The 17,716-nt window shown below is 35.4% G+C and overlaps 1 protein-coding gene across 3 annotated transcripts in view; it reads right to left on the reverse strand.

Moving 5' to 3' along the window:
- Positions 1-2,069: 2,069 nt before the first annotated feature.
- Positions 2,070-17,716, reverse strand: part of LOC112979806 (sodium channel protein type 2 subunit alpha-like) — a 57,820-nt gene continuing 42,173 nt past the window's right edge. For all 3 annotated transcript variants that reach the window (XM_026094277.2, XM_026094285.2, XM_064514869.1), the window contains 7 exons: positions 16,446-16,568; positions 14,232-14,513; positions 10,961-11,014; positions 9,737-9,874; positions 7,839-7,943; positions 6,385-6,655; positions 2,070-5,448 (listed from right to left, as the gene is read on the reverse strand). In XM_026094277.2, the coding sequence (XP_025950062.2) occupies positions 4,256-5,448; positions 6,385-6,655; positions 7,839-7,943; positions 9,737-9,874; positions 10,961-11,014; positions 14,232-14,513; positions 16,446-16,568 (2,166 nt within the window). In that variant the 3' untranslated portion in view covers positions 2,070-4,255. The remainder of the gene's footprint in view (positions 5,449-6,384; positions 6,656-7,838; positions 7,944-9,736; positions 9,875-10,960; positions 11,015-14,231; positions 14,514-16,445; positions 16,569-17,716) is intronic.

The following is a 17,716-nucleotide window of genomic DNA, read 5'->3' on the forward strand; positions in this document are numbered from 1 at the left end:
TATGAGTGTAAGGTGATAGGAATATGTAGCCATGCTTGATTGGGATAGCCATCATCGCTCTTTGCCTAATAGCACGTAGGGAGTTTTTTTCAAATAGCATTGTTGTTCAAATGCTCTGGAAGCACAGGAGAAGAGTCTATAATGTCAGATTTAAATTATACCAACTGTTTAGTGATTTCTGTGGAAGAAAGAAATAAGTAGAAGGGAAGAGAAAGTTCCCAGAAGCAACATACGGTAATTAGGAGGACATATTTGCCCTCAAGGCAAAGAAGTGAGCCAATTTCCAGTCCAGGTTGAACCAGGACCCTCAGCCATTTCAGAAGGCTGAAAGCACTGTCAAACACAGTTCAGTATTTTCCCACATTCAGTTTGTGGCAATGAAGCTGGGTGCAACAATCTTACTGTTACAGAGTACTATAAACCAGGTTATCCCTTGCTCAGCAGCTTCCTATCCAAAGTATGCTTTCTGCTTCAGTACTCTTATTTTGGGGGGCTCTATGCCCACTCTGTACTAAGGCTTTCTGATGTGTAACTTCATTGTCTTTTCATATAAATCTGTGGCTTAATGGTCTTATTTTCTTAAAAGGTTCCCTTTTCAGTGCCTTTTTGTTCAGATAAATTGCTTCTGTTGGACTCCAGGTTCCTGAAAATAAATGATGAGCTGTCATTCATCAGAACCTTTGCTGACCTGTCTGTGGAGCAAAAGTTCTGCAGATTTTAGGTCCTGCTTTGAATAGGTAGGTGAGTAAAATACAACTTTTAGTCAAGGAAGAGGCAGGACAGGCAGAGCAAAGAAGCAGAAGAGCTCCAAAGATCTCTGGAAGTTTAGATCATTGAAATTTGAATCATTTATGAGGTTAGGTAAGGTAGTCAGCGCAGTGGTGGCTGTGTATATAATGTGTATAACTCTGGCTTCAAGGATTGACTGGCTGACATTAACACTATCGGATTAGAGGATTCTGTAATGCAGGACTGGAGGCCTAGTTACATGTGAGCTTGTGCAGACAACTGTGGAATGCCATGTCTTGAACTTTAACTGCATATTCCAGGAGATCCACAGACTGGCTCCAGGAAATAATGGTGTAAGCAAGCTGGACAAGTCTATGTTTTCATGGTATCACATTGTTTCCTTTTTCTGGAGTGGATAAAGCTGTTGCTTTAAGCAAATAGGGCTTCTCTATTGCATGGTGTGCTAACTCAAAGGCTCTGCTGCAGCAATTGCTGATCATATTGGAGATTTTAATAGATGTGACTAAAAGAGTCTAATAGATCAGACTATTCTATTACTTCATAGATATCCAAGCAGCTTACTCTATGGCCAAAATACGGCTAACAGCATAATATCCACAGATGAAGACAATCATTGAAAAAGTGGTAGTGAGCAAACTCCAAGAGTATTCTGCTTACTGCTAGTTTTAAAATACAGTATTTTAAATGCAATAACAGAATATTGTCTTTCAGTGTACTGTATCTTTATGCCCTTAAACAGGATCAAGACATCCATTATAATTCAAAAGTTATTGTGTAACATCTAGATATTATGGCTATGAACACTTTTTAACACAGCTGGGCTTTAGTGCTGTGCCGTTCTTGTAAGGCCACATGAACATAATATTTATTACTTTTGGGTATTATTTGGGATAAAAGGAATCACTGTACAGTTAAAAACAACTCTTACCTGTTTGAGATAAGCCCTTTGATTAATGTTATGCAGAAGCCCAACAGAGGGACTTTGTTGGAGAGTATGTTTGCATATTTAAGATGCATAAATTGTAGAACAGAAATTGTAGAACATCTTTCCTTTGGTAGGAGCAGTGCAGCTAACTCAATATCTCAGAAACTGAGCAGTGCCTTCACGGTTTGGTAAGGTTCTTGAGGGCTGACAGAAATGCTGCTGGGTTAGGATATGTAGGTGTCCTGTGTTATCCACTTCCAGTATAGTGGTGACAAACAAGGAGAAGTCAACAGGATGTGGTCAACATATACATATATTTTTTAACAAATTTGTTTTACATACAGAAAAGGTGAAATTTGCAGAATAAGGTATTTAGCTCTAGTGGTAAGGCATACCTTATTAGTAACAAAGCTAACTTTTTTACCCAACAGAAACACAGAGACAAAGGAAATAAATACAATAAAAAATGAAATCTTTATTTTTTGGCTCATTTGTTATATCATTTATGTCGTTTATAATAATAACAATTTCCTGCATGCATTTCACCAACACATTACAAGTCAAAAGCATTAGTAAAAGAAAGAATCTACATTTAACATACACAGCTTGTGTATGAAACAGAAAATGTCCCGATGTCCTTGATTATACAAATGTGCCATTTTGTTGTTGGGAAATATTGTTGATTCTATTTGTACAAGTCTAGTGCAGCTTGATTCAAAAAGAATAAGAATAGTCTATGTAAACAGACACTGCAAAATAGCAAGGATTTATGAACAATAAGACTATCTTGGAACTTCGGATGCAAACAGCGCTAGAAATTCAGACATTCCCCTAATACTTTCCTTGCTATGCCCAGATACCAGATATAACTATTTGGAAACAGTAAGCTGGGTTTCAGATTTACACAAATTACCTCACATTGAAATATCTGCAAATATAATATTGAAACAAGATAGCCTACAAATACTCACTTTTTTCCTCATACTGTGATGATGTCAGTTTGAAATTACTGTGGTCAAAAAATAAGCCAAGTGAATGAGAAAACAAATTGAAGAAACTGTGATCTAAACTTGAAGACACTTTCCTTATATACAAAACCGTTGCCAAATAATATTTCTTTACATTATTTATATAGGCTAATCACATTTTCAACAGGTTAAACAGTTTGCAATATGGCCTGTACAGTCTGATTCTATACCATATAGTAGCCACTTCAAATTTAAAATGCAAAACTAAAGAAGCTCATAAATAGCTGCAAACTATTGCTTAATGATTTGAACGAATGAGGTCTGGTTGGACAACTTGATTCACTTCACCACTGACATATGGCTTCCTATAGTGGAGACTGTGGACAGTGGAAGAAGCAAGATACAGCAGCAAAAGCATTGACATGCATCAGTGATACTCTCCAAGCTATCTATAATGATACAGAACACAACATATGTCCTGTTAAACTTTTGCAAATTACCCATACTATGGTACATATTTGATGCAATTCACTGGCCAAGCCATTTAATTCTGTGCTCAAATATGCACAACAGTATATAATGAATATTTACATAACAAAGGGTATTTTGTTGATTCACTGGATGTTGGCCTGAATGAGAGAAGACAATAACTAAAGAACAGTCCAGGAGAAAAGTGGAGCTGTTTAAAAAGAAATCAAAAGAATCTTCAGCTATATTTTGGTGAAGCTATTTTTCCAGTGCAGAAACCACACAGTATCTTTTATCTGTGAATATTTAACAAAAACAAGAACTCGTTCATGTTTAATGATTTGCATAAAAATAAGCCATTGCAAATTCCTGTAAGTTAGAGGAGACTTTTCAGGCACATTATCTGGAGGTGCATAATCTGAATGCAGATTATGCCATACTAATAGTTGGAATGCCTCAAATTTTAGAGCAACCCTGAAACATGGAAGTTTTTAAAATTTTTAGCTTTGAGCAATGTCATATTTTTATCCATGCATGATTGACAAGTGCAGCATGCCTATGCAAATCACTTCTATCTGTACATTACAGAGAATCCGAGAGTAGAACACCAGGTCCTCATACCTCTTTCCCCAACATAAAACCCATTTTACAAAAATAGTCACATATAATAGTAAACAACTTGTGAATTAAAAAATGATAAATCCACTAATACTGATTTTGTAAAAATATGGCAGATGTGGTTGTTGAATTACAAACAGTGGATAGAAGTATTGTTCTAAATGTTTTGCAGTATGTGAAACAGAAAAAGTATAGCTTTGCACGCATTTCATGCTCCGTGTTCTCTGGAGCCACAGCATCCTTCTTAGCAGTGTCAGCTGTAGTTAAAACAGTAACCTCTTGTCAAGTTTGTTACTCTGTTTCACAGAGTTGCAGTTTGATGATGAAGATTCACTGTTTTGTTATAGGCACTGACCTTAAGTATATATATATATATATAATGTATATATACACACACACGCGCGCGCACACACACACATATATGTAAAAACTGTCAGTTTGGCATAAACCTCCAACCGGAGTCCTGTTGACACCTCATGTTCAAGGACTGTAAACAAGTTGTCCCACAGGCAGGATTCCTAGATTTTTATTTTTTGTTTTCCCTGACATCTTTACCTTTGCAGTTCTTTTCTGCTTTGTCTTTTTCATATTTTTCCTTGTCTGGCTTTGTTACACTGTCATAAGAAGGTGGTGAAGTTGTAGAGGAGCTCTCTTCTGTTTTTTCTGGAGTGGAGTTCCCATTTAGTTTATCAATAATTATCTCTTTTATAACTGGTCCATCTCCTTCTTTGTTTTTATTTCTGTTAAATATACTAGATACCTTCTTAACTTTTTGCCTTAAAAGGTAACGCCTGTAAGCACGCTGAATGATGACAGCAGACACTTCCTCCTGTTTTCGTTTTAATGTGGTTGTAATTGGTTCATAGGAGACTTTAGAAGGATTGGCTGCCATAAACCGATCTTCCATCTGGATTCTGAGGGCATCCATCTCTCCACTTTCCCCCAAAACACGCTTCGTGAAAGCAAACAAGATGTCAAGGCAGTGAATTCTGTCACCACTTACCATGGGCAGATCCATTGCAATAAGCTGGACTTTGTTTGGCTTTGCTATAAGAAGAGGAGGATCTAATGAAGCTGCAAAATCTGATAGTTTACTGTATTCTATGAATTGTGTTGCATCTGGATCAAACTTCTCCCAGACTTCATAGAACATCTCAAAGTCATCCTCGCTCAAGGGCTCAGCACTTTCTTCAGTAGCAACACTGAAGTTCTCCAAAATCACAGCAATGTACATGTTCACCACTACCAGAAACGATATGATAATGTAGCTGACAAAGAAGAAAATCCCAACGGAAGGGTTGCCGCAGTCTCCTTTAACAGAGCTGCCCGGATGATCTTTATGAGGGTCACAGTCTGGTTCCCCACTGTTGAGAATTGGGGCTAACAGGCCATCCCAGCCAGCAGATGTGGTAATTTGGAAGAGACAGATCATGCTGTTGCCAAACGTTTCAAAATTGAACATGTCATCAATCCCAACTTCCCTCTTGACATAGGCAAAGTTGGACATCCCAAATATGGCATAGATAAACATGACCAGGAACAGCAGCAGACCAATGTTGAACAAAGCAGGAAGAGACATCATCAAAGCAAAAAGCAGAGTGCGGATGCCCTTAGCGCCCTTAATGAGACGCAGGATTCGACCTATTCTGGCAAGTCGAATGACTCTGAATAGTGTGGGGGATACAAAATATTTCTCAATCATCTCAGCTAAGAACATACCTAGAAAAAAAGAGTGAATATTTAAAACAAAACTTTACATTTATTAATTCATTAATTATGAATTATGAATTTATTTCTTGTTGTTCCCAAAACAATCAATATAGGAAGTTTATGTCTTTTTACGTTTAGATATGTAGGGCAATGTCAGAATTCTTAGGAAGAAAGTAATTGAAAAACATCATACAGGTTATTATATTTTATTGAAAGCTGTTAATATAGCACCATATTTTCCTTATGTTGTAATTACAGCCAGGAAAGCAAGAAAAGTGAGTAAAAGAAAGACGACTGCTTGTAGCCAAAGTAGCTAGTGCCTGTCTAAGCTTTCAGTTACTCCTAAAGAAGCCTGGAAAGAGAAGTTCCTGTTTTAGAATAATTAGTTCTTGAAGGTGAACCTACTACCAGTGTCTTTCATGAAAGATTATTGTTGAGTTAATTTATGCAAATTAATGAAATTTTTACCTGAGGATCTACACTGTATTCAGCAAAGCCTCTCTGAGGTGTATCAGGAAGTCTTTAAGACTAGTTTTGACACACCTTGAAGTATCTTGAACTCTTATAAATTGCACCTTAGAGATTCATTAGTTTTTAGCTGACTGAAATCTAAATATTCACCAAGACCTTAATTAGCAAAAGCAATTAAAAATCTCACCCCATTCAAATACTCTTCAGTTTTTACTAATGAAAACAGATTTGCAGGCTAACTTAATCTGCCAGATAGATCCTTTATGTCCTTTGGTGTTAAAGATGACAGTGAAATTAGTGAGAGTGATAAAAATCATCTGGTATGCAACGTTTTATATACTGTGTGCTATAAAGTAAGAAGATCTGAATCAACATCTGAGTCATATAGGAAAAATGCTGAGTATCATAATGTTCTTGAAACAGATGTTCACTTTTCTTTCCGCTAGCTCTTTCTTGAAAAAGAATTGCTCTTACCTACTATGGAGAGAATTACAACCACGAAATCAAAAATATTCCAGCCTATAGTGAAGTAGTAATGACGAAGTGAAATCAATTTCAGGACACATTCTCCAGTGAAAAGGATAATGAACACAAGGTTAATCCGTGATAAAATTGTTTCCATTTCTTTGCTCTGGTCATCTGTTTCTACCATCATTGTGACCATGTTAAGGCAGATAAGTATCATGATGCTGATGTCAAATACTTGTTTGGTTACAAAATCAAAGACCATGCCTTGGAATTTGTTCTGCAAAACAAAGACAGAATACTCTTTATATTCTGGAAATATTCTTCTTTACACATGCCAAATGGGAAAGAAAATCCCTGCAAGACTTAGCAGCTGAGTGCACACCAAGACCCATTCACGATACATCTGTTAATTTACCCCTAAGTCGTGCTTGTCTGTGTTTCAACCAGTTAGAGCTGATCAAGAAGTGAACCTCTATTTGCAGAAGGGGCTGGAAGAGAAGCAGTGCAATTTTGATGGCAATAACATTGAAGATTGATATTACTAGAATAAAATAGGTGATGCTACTTGATCCTGGGCGATAGCCCTAGCCAAGTGAAAACTCGTTTTCATCCTTATTCTTAGCTGTTTTTAGAAAGGTAGGCCCCAGAGATGTCTCTCTCTTCCTAGAACTAATTGTGTTTGCTGAGATAGTTGTTGGCCAGCTAAAGTGATATGTCTCAAATATCTCCATGACCACAATATCCCAGTTTTCCCTTAGTACTTAGCTAATTGTTTATGACCATATGCCTCTCTTTAAACAGCCTGTTTTTAACCACCTGGTGGATAATATCCAACAAGCATTGTTGTTTCCAAACACTGTGTGAGTATCATTTCATCTCATCATCTCATTTCTCACAGCTGAAGCGTTAGAATAAATAACAGTAGTTTATTATCTCAGAGACAAACTTATTCTTTTTTATCCTGTATTCCCCAGGGCATTCTTTTATATCATGAGATTATCTGTTATCTTTCTTTTTCGCATTAGATGACCACTGTCCCCTTCTATTTGCAGATTATGAAGGAAAGGCTGCAAGAGCCAATGTATCCCTATTTCCTACAAATTCTCTTGGGGGAGGAAAAAAAGGAAATGAAGTTTAGAAAACATCTCTAGTCACCATGGAAAACAAGAACAAAGAAACAATTCAGTTCAGTACTTTTCTAGGAGTCAGGCAGGGACTTACAAAACTTACTATATTAACCATATTGAATCACACAGTTCATATTTTAGAGTGTATATTTTAAACAAAATATGGAAGATTAGTCCTCTAAACAGAAAAGTTTAGGGGAGAAATTCTACATTTTCAAGAAAATACTTGGAAAAAATTATTTCCTCTCCAGACATATAACCTTCTCTTATAGGCTAAAATCATATTCCAAGATGAACATCTAATATTAGGGGGATTAAAATCAAATCACTTACCACTGGCCTTGGTATAGGTTTCTGTGGTTTTTTGGACCCCAGTTTTTTCATTGCATTGTAATATTTTTTCTGTTCTTCTGTCATGAATATATCCTGACCTCCAAAGTAAAGAAATAATACCAAAACTAATTACTGTCACAGTCACAGATACAACATTTAAGTTCAGTTCAGCTCCCTCTAATTTAGTAATGGACTGTTTATATTTGATTTATATCATAAAGTGAAATTTTCAGGTATTCACAGCGCGAATGAGCATTTCTAGCACCAAAAAAACCCCTTACTGGTGCCTTACCAGATGATGGTTGACTTTTTCTAGGATCTTCATGTTCACTTTTGCTGACACATAGCTACAATGGTCAATATTATACTAACACCGTCATATAACTTGCTGATTAGGATATGTTTAGTGGATAGGAACCTGACTGGTATATTGCATGTCCTAAATTCTGGGTCAACTTCTGGGGTTACAACTAGCCAGGTCAGAAAGTGGGATACCTTTGAAACTGTTCCAGTTTGTGTCGGAGTAAAGACTGTTTGGGTCTAGTCTGAGAGTTTTAATGATGGCAGAAAAATCACCTTTGAACCATTCTCTGCCCCATTGCTGGGCTGTGTTAAACACACCTGAGATCATGTGTAAGTTAGAGATCAACAGCTATAACATAAAACTCAAGTAATCCAGATCATACCATAGCAAATTATTAATTAAAAAAAAAAAAAGAAATCTTGGCTAGCTCAGATTAGCCTTTGTTTGCAGGTACAAATGCTGCCAGTCAGACATAAAACCAACTGAATTTTAATATAAAGTAAATTGTACTTATTGTTGAGTCTGAACACAGTTAGATAGAAACAGATGTCAAAGTCACTGCTAAACTGGATATTTAAGCCCCAAACATAGCCTTGTTGATAGAAGCTATGGAAGTAGCCTCAGAGGGGATTGTGGCTCTTTTAAGATGCTAAAGAACGTTTTCACGTTAAAAGTATTTCCATAGTTCATGACCAAGTTTTACTTTAGATTCTGTTTGTAATGCAGCTTTTTATTTAGTCATCAGATAAAACCAAATCAGATGAAACTGCTTTTTCACAGCAGACAAAGATTTGAAAGGATCATCCAATTTTAGTTCTATTTGGCAATTGAACATCAAGACTCACAGGGCTTCAAAATATTTTAAATGCAATTATTTGCATTTGTATAGGTTTTAATTATTTTAAATAAAACTGTATGCATTATAAATATATTAATTTTAAACATACATGAAAGTCAAATGTATACAGAGAAAAAAATACTCTTCCTTTTATATCTTTGCTTTATTATTTCTAATGAATTATAGACTAATGTATTTATGGCTAACAAGTTCATCTCATTTCTCACAGCTGAAGTTTTAGAATAATAGGGCTCTTTAGTTTTTCTTCTATCTTTAGGCCTATTCCTATGAGATCTATTGGCCTTACTCTTAACCTATTGTTTAATCAGTTTGCAGAGTTTATTACATGAAGACAGCATCATACTATATTGTCATTAAGTGTCAGCAGTTTAGAAGATTAATTAAAATTAATTAATCTTAACTTTTTAAAGTTAATTAAAAAGGAACTCCTCCTTGGCAAATAAACATCTAATCAAAATAGTAACACACATTCCCTTTTTGAATCTTCATTTCAAACTCCTACAGAATTTGATAATTATTTTGAATATATTTGGGATTTGCCTCACTTCTCTTGTGACATGATGAAATGGTAAGGTCAAAATCACACCCACAGATTTAACACAGATTACGTTAAAAAAAGAGACTTTTTTATTGAAAGACTTGAAATAGCTTTTGATTGATAGCTTTATATCAATAAGATATTAATTCACAGTTATTAATTAATTACAGCAGGATGAAAACATTTGAAATACTTATCTTCTTTTTTTGTTGGTTGAAGTTGTCTATAATTACACCAATGAAAAGGTTCAAGGTAAAGAATGATCCAAAAATGATAAAGATGACAAAATAAAGATACATGTACAAGTTGTCCTCATACTTAGGTTGATCTTCTACCTACAAAGTATTATAAGTTGTATTACCTATGAGAATACTAGAAGTAAAAAAACAATGTGTACCAAGATTATAAGCAGGCATATGTTACCTCAGCTAGAACTGTTCATGCAGTTATTAAAAAGACCCAACGTGGCCATTCCTGTCAAAATTTGGGGAACTGGAAACTGACAGAACTATTGTTATTCATGTGGAATTTTCAAGTAAATACACGCGTACTTGTGTGTATATGAGTATACATACACACAGAGCTCCTAGCATAGAAGGAAAAGGTGATATGGGTTTGAAAGCAGCCATTACAACTTACAATTTTAACAGCCCAAATCTGGATAGTTTACATTGTGTTCATTATATTTTCATATAACAGAAACAATCAATTTTATTCTCACTCAAGTATCTCTGGAACTTTTCTGATCTTACATGAGTTCTTACCCAGTAGCAAGCAGATGCTTTCAATAAACTTCTACTGAGTGTCTGTTTTGTGAAATCTATTAAATTGAGGCAAGTTTCTAAGGAGGATTTTGTTATTGTCTCAACTCTTTCAGATTCCACATCTGAACTTCTGCATCACTACTGCACAATGCAGCGCTGTGTGGAAATGCTGAAGCTAATGTTACAGGATATATTATTCCAGCCAGAGAACATGACTGTGTGAGTAGTGATACCACTAATATGAGTGTAACTCAGGTTTTATAGAGCTAGATCAGGCATTTATGCTGCACTTTTTTCTACTAGGTAAATGTAATTTTAGTTTAGGGCCATAGCCAAGCTGATAATTTAATGCCTAGAAAGCTTAACAGATCATCTTCAACCTTAAAATCTACTTCTACTGAAATAGCTAGATAACATAAGTGCTTAACCTAAATAAACAATGAAAGGTATGGTTGTTACACATTTTAAAGCAAGGGGAATATATATATATATTCAATATATAATAACTACATTATATAATTTTAAATGAAATCATACTCATAATTACCAAAGGAAGTAGTTAAACTGTCAACTTTGTTCTTTTCATTAATATTAGCTCTTCTGAAAAAAGTCCAGTTAAATTAATATAACTATAAGTTATTTGGCTAGACCACTTACATCTCGTGAATCAACAGCAGCATACATAATATCCATCCATCCCTTGAAAGTAGCCTGGAAAAAAAATACAGTTGTTTTATCTTCCCTGTAAAAATTTAGAATGTGAAAAATAACGAGGTCGCGGCATTTAGACCTTTACTTTTAATAAAATCATATTAAAATTTATAACCCACATTTAATAATACAGGTACAGTAGAAGACTTTTTCATAGTAATACTTTAATTTTTTGATAAATTATTATTAGCTATTCCAAAAATATTAAAATTAGGCTCTGAAGGCCTCAGCAAGGGCACAGTGCATTTGGAGCAGCCAGTGCTTACCCTGCAGATGACCCAGGGTAGACTCAGATAGACATCAGCACTAGAAATGTTCAGGTAGAATCTGCTACAATGACTTGTGGTGACAGACATTTTAGCAAGTTTACAGCATCGCTTGAGGGAGTCAGCAATACAGTGAGACAGCTTCTGGGCAGATATCAACAGGGATCTGGGTGTTTTGGCTATGGCCAAACTGCCATGGTATTTTTGGAAATGTTTTAATCCCACATAGGTAAAAGGACTAGACTCTGTTCATAATCAACATATATATTGGCTCTTGAGGTGTAAGATTTACACAAGACCAAAAGGTGAGCTGTAAAAGAACTGTGATTAACTTTTATAAAGCTTTGGGCTGAGTTCCTTGCAGTCTTTGTCTAGGTAGAATAATGAGTAAAAAAGATCTGCCATCATTGCTCTAAGGAGGTTATTTTCATGGACATGGAACATCTGCTTTTCTGTGCAGCACCAAAGGGATGACACTCTAGCTAAACGTGTGGGTGCCTGGAAGTAAGTCAAGGTTTCCAAGCCTCACAAGAATAAAGGAAAAGAGCTACAAAATTTCTGAAATGAACAGGTAAAGAGCATCTCCTGAGGATACATGGGAGAGCAACCATCCCAGAGAGTCTCTTTGGGTCTGTGATTGCCAGAAGTGAGTTCTGGTACTTCGCTAGAGCTGCCAGCTTTTGTAACAGAAAACTTGCACTCTGGAAGTGTTGCATCTTCCTGGATCTTGTAGTGCAATTCTGGCAGAAGTTCTTACAGATTTACTAAGAAGGTATGCTTGGAGCTAGGTGTCACAGATCTTTCTGACTCGTGTGACAATTGACAACCATTTGGTGCACTTTGCGTAGCAGCATTGCAAGAAGAGGAGAGTTTGATAACAGCACTAGTACAGGAGAGGTGTGTGGAGGGATGTTAATGGAGGCATTCAGCTGAAGAAGTTACATGATGCATGCTCAAGGTTCACTTTATCTCTTCACAAGAAAAATAAGAGAATAGTTGAAAATAATGAAAAATCAGAAGAAAAAGAAATAAATAAAAATGAAGAGGAAGGAGAGAGTGAAAGGTCCGCAGTAGTAAATAACGTAGTAATTAAAGACTAATACTGTCTGGATGGATGACATGGACAACATTCAGAGAAGACCTCAAGAGACTAGAAATATTCCATATACATCTTCAGTTGCAAGTGTGGTTATAAGATGGTTCCATTTAATGTCTAATATAAAGGTTGAAATGAGTCCTGAATTTAGAGGGTTAACATCATCATTCAGTACTACTGCTCATCACATCTGAGCCTTCAGAGACAAATTCCTCAAGCCAGGTACTTAAGTTGGGAATCAAGGTCAGCTAGGGATACTGCCCTGCTCCAGGATAGAAGGGACAAGCAGATCATTCTTAGAGAACTTGGTTATATCAGAGCAGTAGCAATCCCATGAAATTTCTGACATCTCTTCAGACAAAGAAGCTGTATGTCAAGTCACAGACAAGTGATTCTGCAGAGCTGCATTATCTATGCACAATTGCTTGCTTGCTTGCTTGTATTTTGAGTCAGATATTAAATATTAGAAGCTCCATTCCCAGCCAAGGAACCTGTAAAGAGCTGAGGTCTTTATGCTGCTGTCATAAAGAAAAGGTACTGGCAGTACCTAGAAAAAAAAAAATTCTAATCTGCAGTGCATAGGAAAAGGACTCGAATGGGAAGTAGAAATTACAGACTTGTACTTTGTATGAGTAACAATGATGAATAGAGTGACTATATCATGGAATACAAAAACATGGCTTCTAATAATTCACAACTACAACACTATAAATAACATAATATTTATTTGGTATACTGTAATGACTCTTTAACAAACATTAATGAAATATGAAAGTTATAAATCATCACTATTTTTTGTGACGAAAGTATTTTACATTTTCCTATTGTACCCCCAGTTTAGTGTCTCTGTGGTTTCATGTACTCTTAATGGTAATATATGTATTTTAGTAGCAAGTGCTGTTTATCTGCAAAAATGAAGAAACAAGTGTTACAGATTAATCAGACCTAACACAACTGGGAACTGTCCATCAGTAGTTGTTCATGTTCTTCCCAGTGGAGGACTCCTACTTCACTCAGAGGATTTCAGACCCCTTATGCAAGAGAAATAATTGTCTCCTTACTATATGAAATATCAGGTGCCCCAGTTTTAGATTTTGTCTTTTGATTCCTTTGCCTAAATCTTCTTCCAAGTCTGGGAAAACAGACCTGAACAAATATCTGTGCTGGAGATGTGCGGGGTTGTTATATTTTTAATTTTATGATCTAGCTTACAAAATGGTTCCTTAAATGAATATAGACATGAAGAAAATCCACTTTACCTTGACCAGGCTGTTGACAGAGGAAGAATTACCTCAAAGTACCAAAAAATGCCTAGATTAATGGAGTGTGAATGTAAAAGATGTTGCTCTGGATGTGTAATGATACCCCGAAGAAGGTTATGTGGGAGTCATTGGCAGTGGTTGCAGACTTCAGACCAGTTGGTTAGGATGTCTGCCTTCATTTAAGGTGCCGTCTGCCCTTCAGTCTTAGCAGATAACTGAGCTCAAAAAGGAGGGGAAAGGAGGGACCTTTTTCATAGCTACAGGGACCTCTGTGCCTTGTCCACCAAGATGAGACCCATGGAATAAACTTCTTGAAGTTTATATTGTGCACCACTAAAAAGATTTCTGTACCTTTCTCAGTTATAAAGATTATAATCATCATGAGACAATATTCTCTAGCCTTAGAATGGAAATTTACCCAAATACAATTAATACAATTAATTCAAAGTAACAATGTAGTAAGAGGCTTTTTAAGGGTTCTGTTGTGTAAACTTTATATCATTGCTAGGAACAAATTATTCCACTGCTTAACAGATTTATGTTGCCCATTTTTCCTAGACTAGAGCAATAAGAAAATATATAAATTTACTTACTACTTGAAGCAGAGCAAGATATCCAGCTCCTACATTATCGAAGTTTACTTTCACATTTTTCCATCGAGCACTTTGATTGTTTTTTATGAGTTCCTCACACTGAGTATAATTGTTAACATCGCTGACATCAAACATCTCATCAGTTGTGGTGTTGACACAATGATAGAATTTCCCAGCAAACAGATTTACTCCCATGATGCTGAAGATTAGCCAGAATATAAGACAAACCAGCAATACATTCATGATAGATGGAATTGCTCCTACAAGGGCATTCACAACCACCTAGTGTACAAGTTAGACAAAATAACTACTTAGTTAATGCACAACCAAAAAATCAGAATACTTTGAAATGTTAACCAGTATTAATATGAAATTGAGAGTTAAAATATTTAATTAAAGAATTTAAGGAGAAAGTATTATTTAAGGATAAATAGTGATCACTAATGAGATTGCAAAAAGCAAGAAATAAAATTCTATGGAAACTAAGACAATGCAAAAGTCTGAAAAAAAAAAAAAAACAAAAGAAAACCTGTTAGTAGCAAGATGGATTCTTAGAATTTGTGTGCTCTAGAAAAAAGAGAGAAAAAAATGTTAAATTCCAACAATACAAATCAAAATCTATAAATAAATAAAACAGAATGAGATTGAAGAATGATGATGTGGAAGACTGAATAAAAATGTCTGCATGTCAAATTATCATTACTGATGATTTTACCCTTAGAACCTTTATGGACGTATCGACTCCAGTGTATTCTAACATCTACTTACAATATGAAGTAATTAAACACCCTTTACTTACTTTTTAATAACATCATCTACTCTAAGCCTTGCTTGTGAATGGCCTTATAGTTGCTCTTACACACAGCTGTTAGTTTTTTTTTTTTTTTTTTAATTGGCTGTATTTAGAACAATTGAGCTACTCTATGGACAAGTGGTAGTAAAAGATCATATGGAATCCCCTGACAATTTGTTTTAATTACATACTGTGATTAGTCTAAAAGAGAGCTCAGGATATACGGACAATAATTTTCTTCTAAGTCATATTTATTTGTGAGATTACAGTAGATTTTTTGTAGTAATTAATTTTGCATGGTTTTGAAAATATTAGTAGTTTTCAAATCAGCAATTTAATCCAAAGTTTTCTAAGACCAATGGATTTTTTACTTATTTATTAGATAGGGACTTACACACTCTTTGCAAAACAAATCATGCAAAACATAATGGTAGCGTAGATGTGTCACAGGACATGGTTGCCTGCACTGACTGGCCAGCATCAGCAGAGCCAGCCAGAAGGTGATAGCACTATTTGTTTGGAAATTTAACCTATGACCAAGTTATAAATGTGGATTGCAGCATCTGGATGTTTTGAGGTGAAAGTTTAAAAGGAGATTTCTCAATAACATGACCTTATTAATTTTTTATGGGTTACATACTTGGGTTAGACTTTACAAAGTAGCATAGTCTGTGGTTTCAGCAGACAGCTGGTAGGTTTTTTTTGTGAGACTGGCACAATATGAAAATAATAATTTCCTCAACAGGAAGGATTTAGCTGTGTAGGAGGAGAGGTAAGGTGGCAGCGGATGTATTCATACAAAGTGAAGGGTACTAGCTGAGAAAATAATATCTCATCTCTCCCAGTCCTTACCTTCAACCCCATTCTTATTTCATGTATCTTTCCCTAATTTCTGAGTATGTATTCTGGGATATTTTTTCCCCAGTCAGGTAGGGAGCCACAGGGAGGCTTTAGTTTCTGGTGTATCTTTCCCCACTGTGTCAGCTTCTTCACTACAAATGTTTTTTTTTGTTTTCTGGCTAATCCTTTTCCATCCAAAACCACTGACAAACTAACAGTGAATAGAAGACAGCTACAGAAATTGGTAAAATATAGTCCCCAACTAGACTGGAGAAGGAAAAACCCTCAATATCTCTATTCTCTTCGTCTTCTATAGGGGTCCACAGATCAATGGAAATTTTAATAGCCAGAGAGCTGGGATAACAAAACTGTGCAGCATTGAGCAGGCAAATTTGTTCAGCTCAAGGTCTAATCTCCAAGAAGTAAAATGTACATGTGTCTTGTATATAAACACATATTGAAAGGTCTTTTCCCACACACTCTTGTGTATATTACTTTCCAGGAGTTCCTCACAGGAGACATGAGTTTTGAATGAATTTTTGTATGCATATGTTAATTCAGGCTTATTCAGTTTATCTCACCCTCATTCCTTCAAATCGTGACAAGGCTCTTAGAGGTCTTAAAGCTCTTAATGTCCTAAGTGATTTAATGGCACCAAGTTCAGAATAGCCCAAAGCATTGGCTATTAAACTAACCAATGAGACCTATAAAAAAACAGAAATAGTATTATTATACCAATTGTTTGACTCTGCGTCTTTAACAAGAATACACATTCAATCTACAGAAGATAACAGTGACAAATGGACAAACAGCACTCGTGCTTATAGTGACATTAAAGGTCCCATCCTGCAAATTTCATACCTAGCTGGAAAGGCAAGAAGTCATATGAAGGCACATTTGAAAAAAAAAATGCTATTAAATGTCTATTATAGCTGGATAGGACATAATGCTCAGATAGAAGCACACCTGGTGAAGGATAAAGTTTTTAGAAATATGTAAGTGACAGGACAGCCATACTTTCATTGATTTCATTAAGGCTCAAACTTCCAAGAAATTTAAAATTCTGTAAGTATAGTTTATTAACTGCTGACAATATTATTAACATCTATAATGACTAATAATATACTGAATAATATAGTGGTTAATGAGCAGTTATTATATAAATTCTAAATCAAACATACCCAGGGTATCAGATATTGACAGAGGTGTCACCTTCTAACTTTCCTCAGAACATTCTCGACAGTTGTTTTTTTCTAAATATAGGAAAATATTCTGGAATCTGTGTGATGGGTACTAACAGATGCTAGCATTGTAGCAGTAACTGCTTTATAATCTACAACAGTAGTAAGATCCTTATTGATGTTATAATGGAATTTTTATTATGAGTAAATCCACTTCAGGGAGGGGTGATTCATTTCTGTTTCTCAAATGGAAGTCATTTAAAAAGATAATGTGAAATAATTTCATTCATTTAACTTTTTGGCAATTGTGGAGACACAGGTAGGGACATATCGTACCTTAGTCATATTTTATTTTGATTCCACCACCAAAAGCACAGAAGACGCATGAATGAACACAAGCATAATTCGGTCCTTGAAAGAATCCCCCAAAATTTCATTCCTGTACCTCAGTCTAGAGCATTCTTCAAAAATATCAGTGTACAGAAGTATGCATTCACTGATATGGCTGTAAAGGTTTTGCCCTTTATATGAGAGAATGGTTTCCCATGTTAATTATATCCATAAAGAAAAATTATATGAATCACAAACAGAAGAGTTACAAGATCATGTCTCAAAAGGACAATCTGAGAGCAGATAGAGATCAGTTATTTATTACTATTTTGCTATGTAAA

The sequence above is a fragment of the Dromaius novaehollandiae genome, chromosome 7, assembly GCF_036370855.1.
Source record: "Dromaius novaehollandiae isolate bDroNov1 chromosome 7, bDroNov1.hap1, whole genome shotgun sequence".
Lineage (NCBI taxonomy): Eukaryota > Metazoa > Chordata > Aves > Casuariiformes > Dromaiidae > Dromaius > Dromaius novaehollandiae.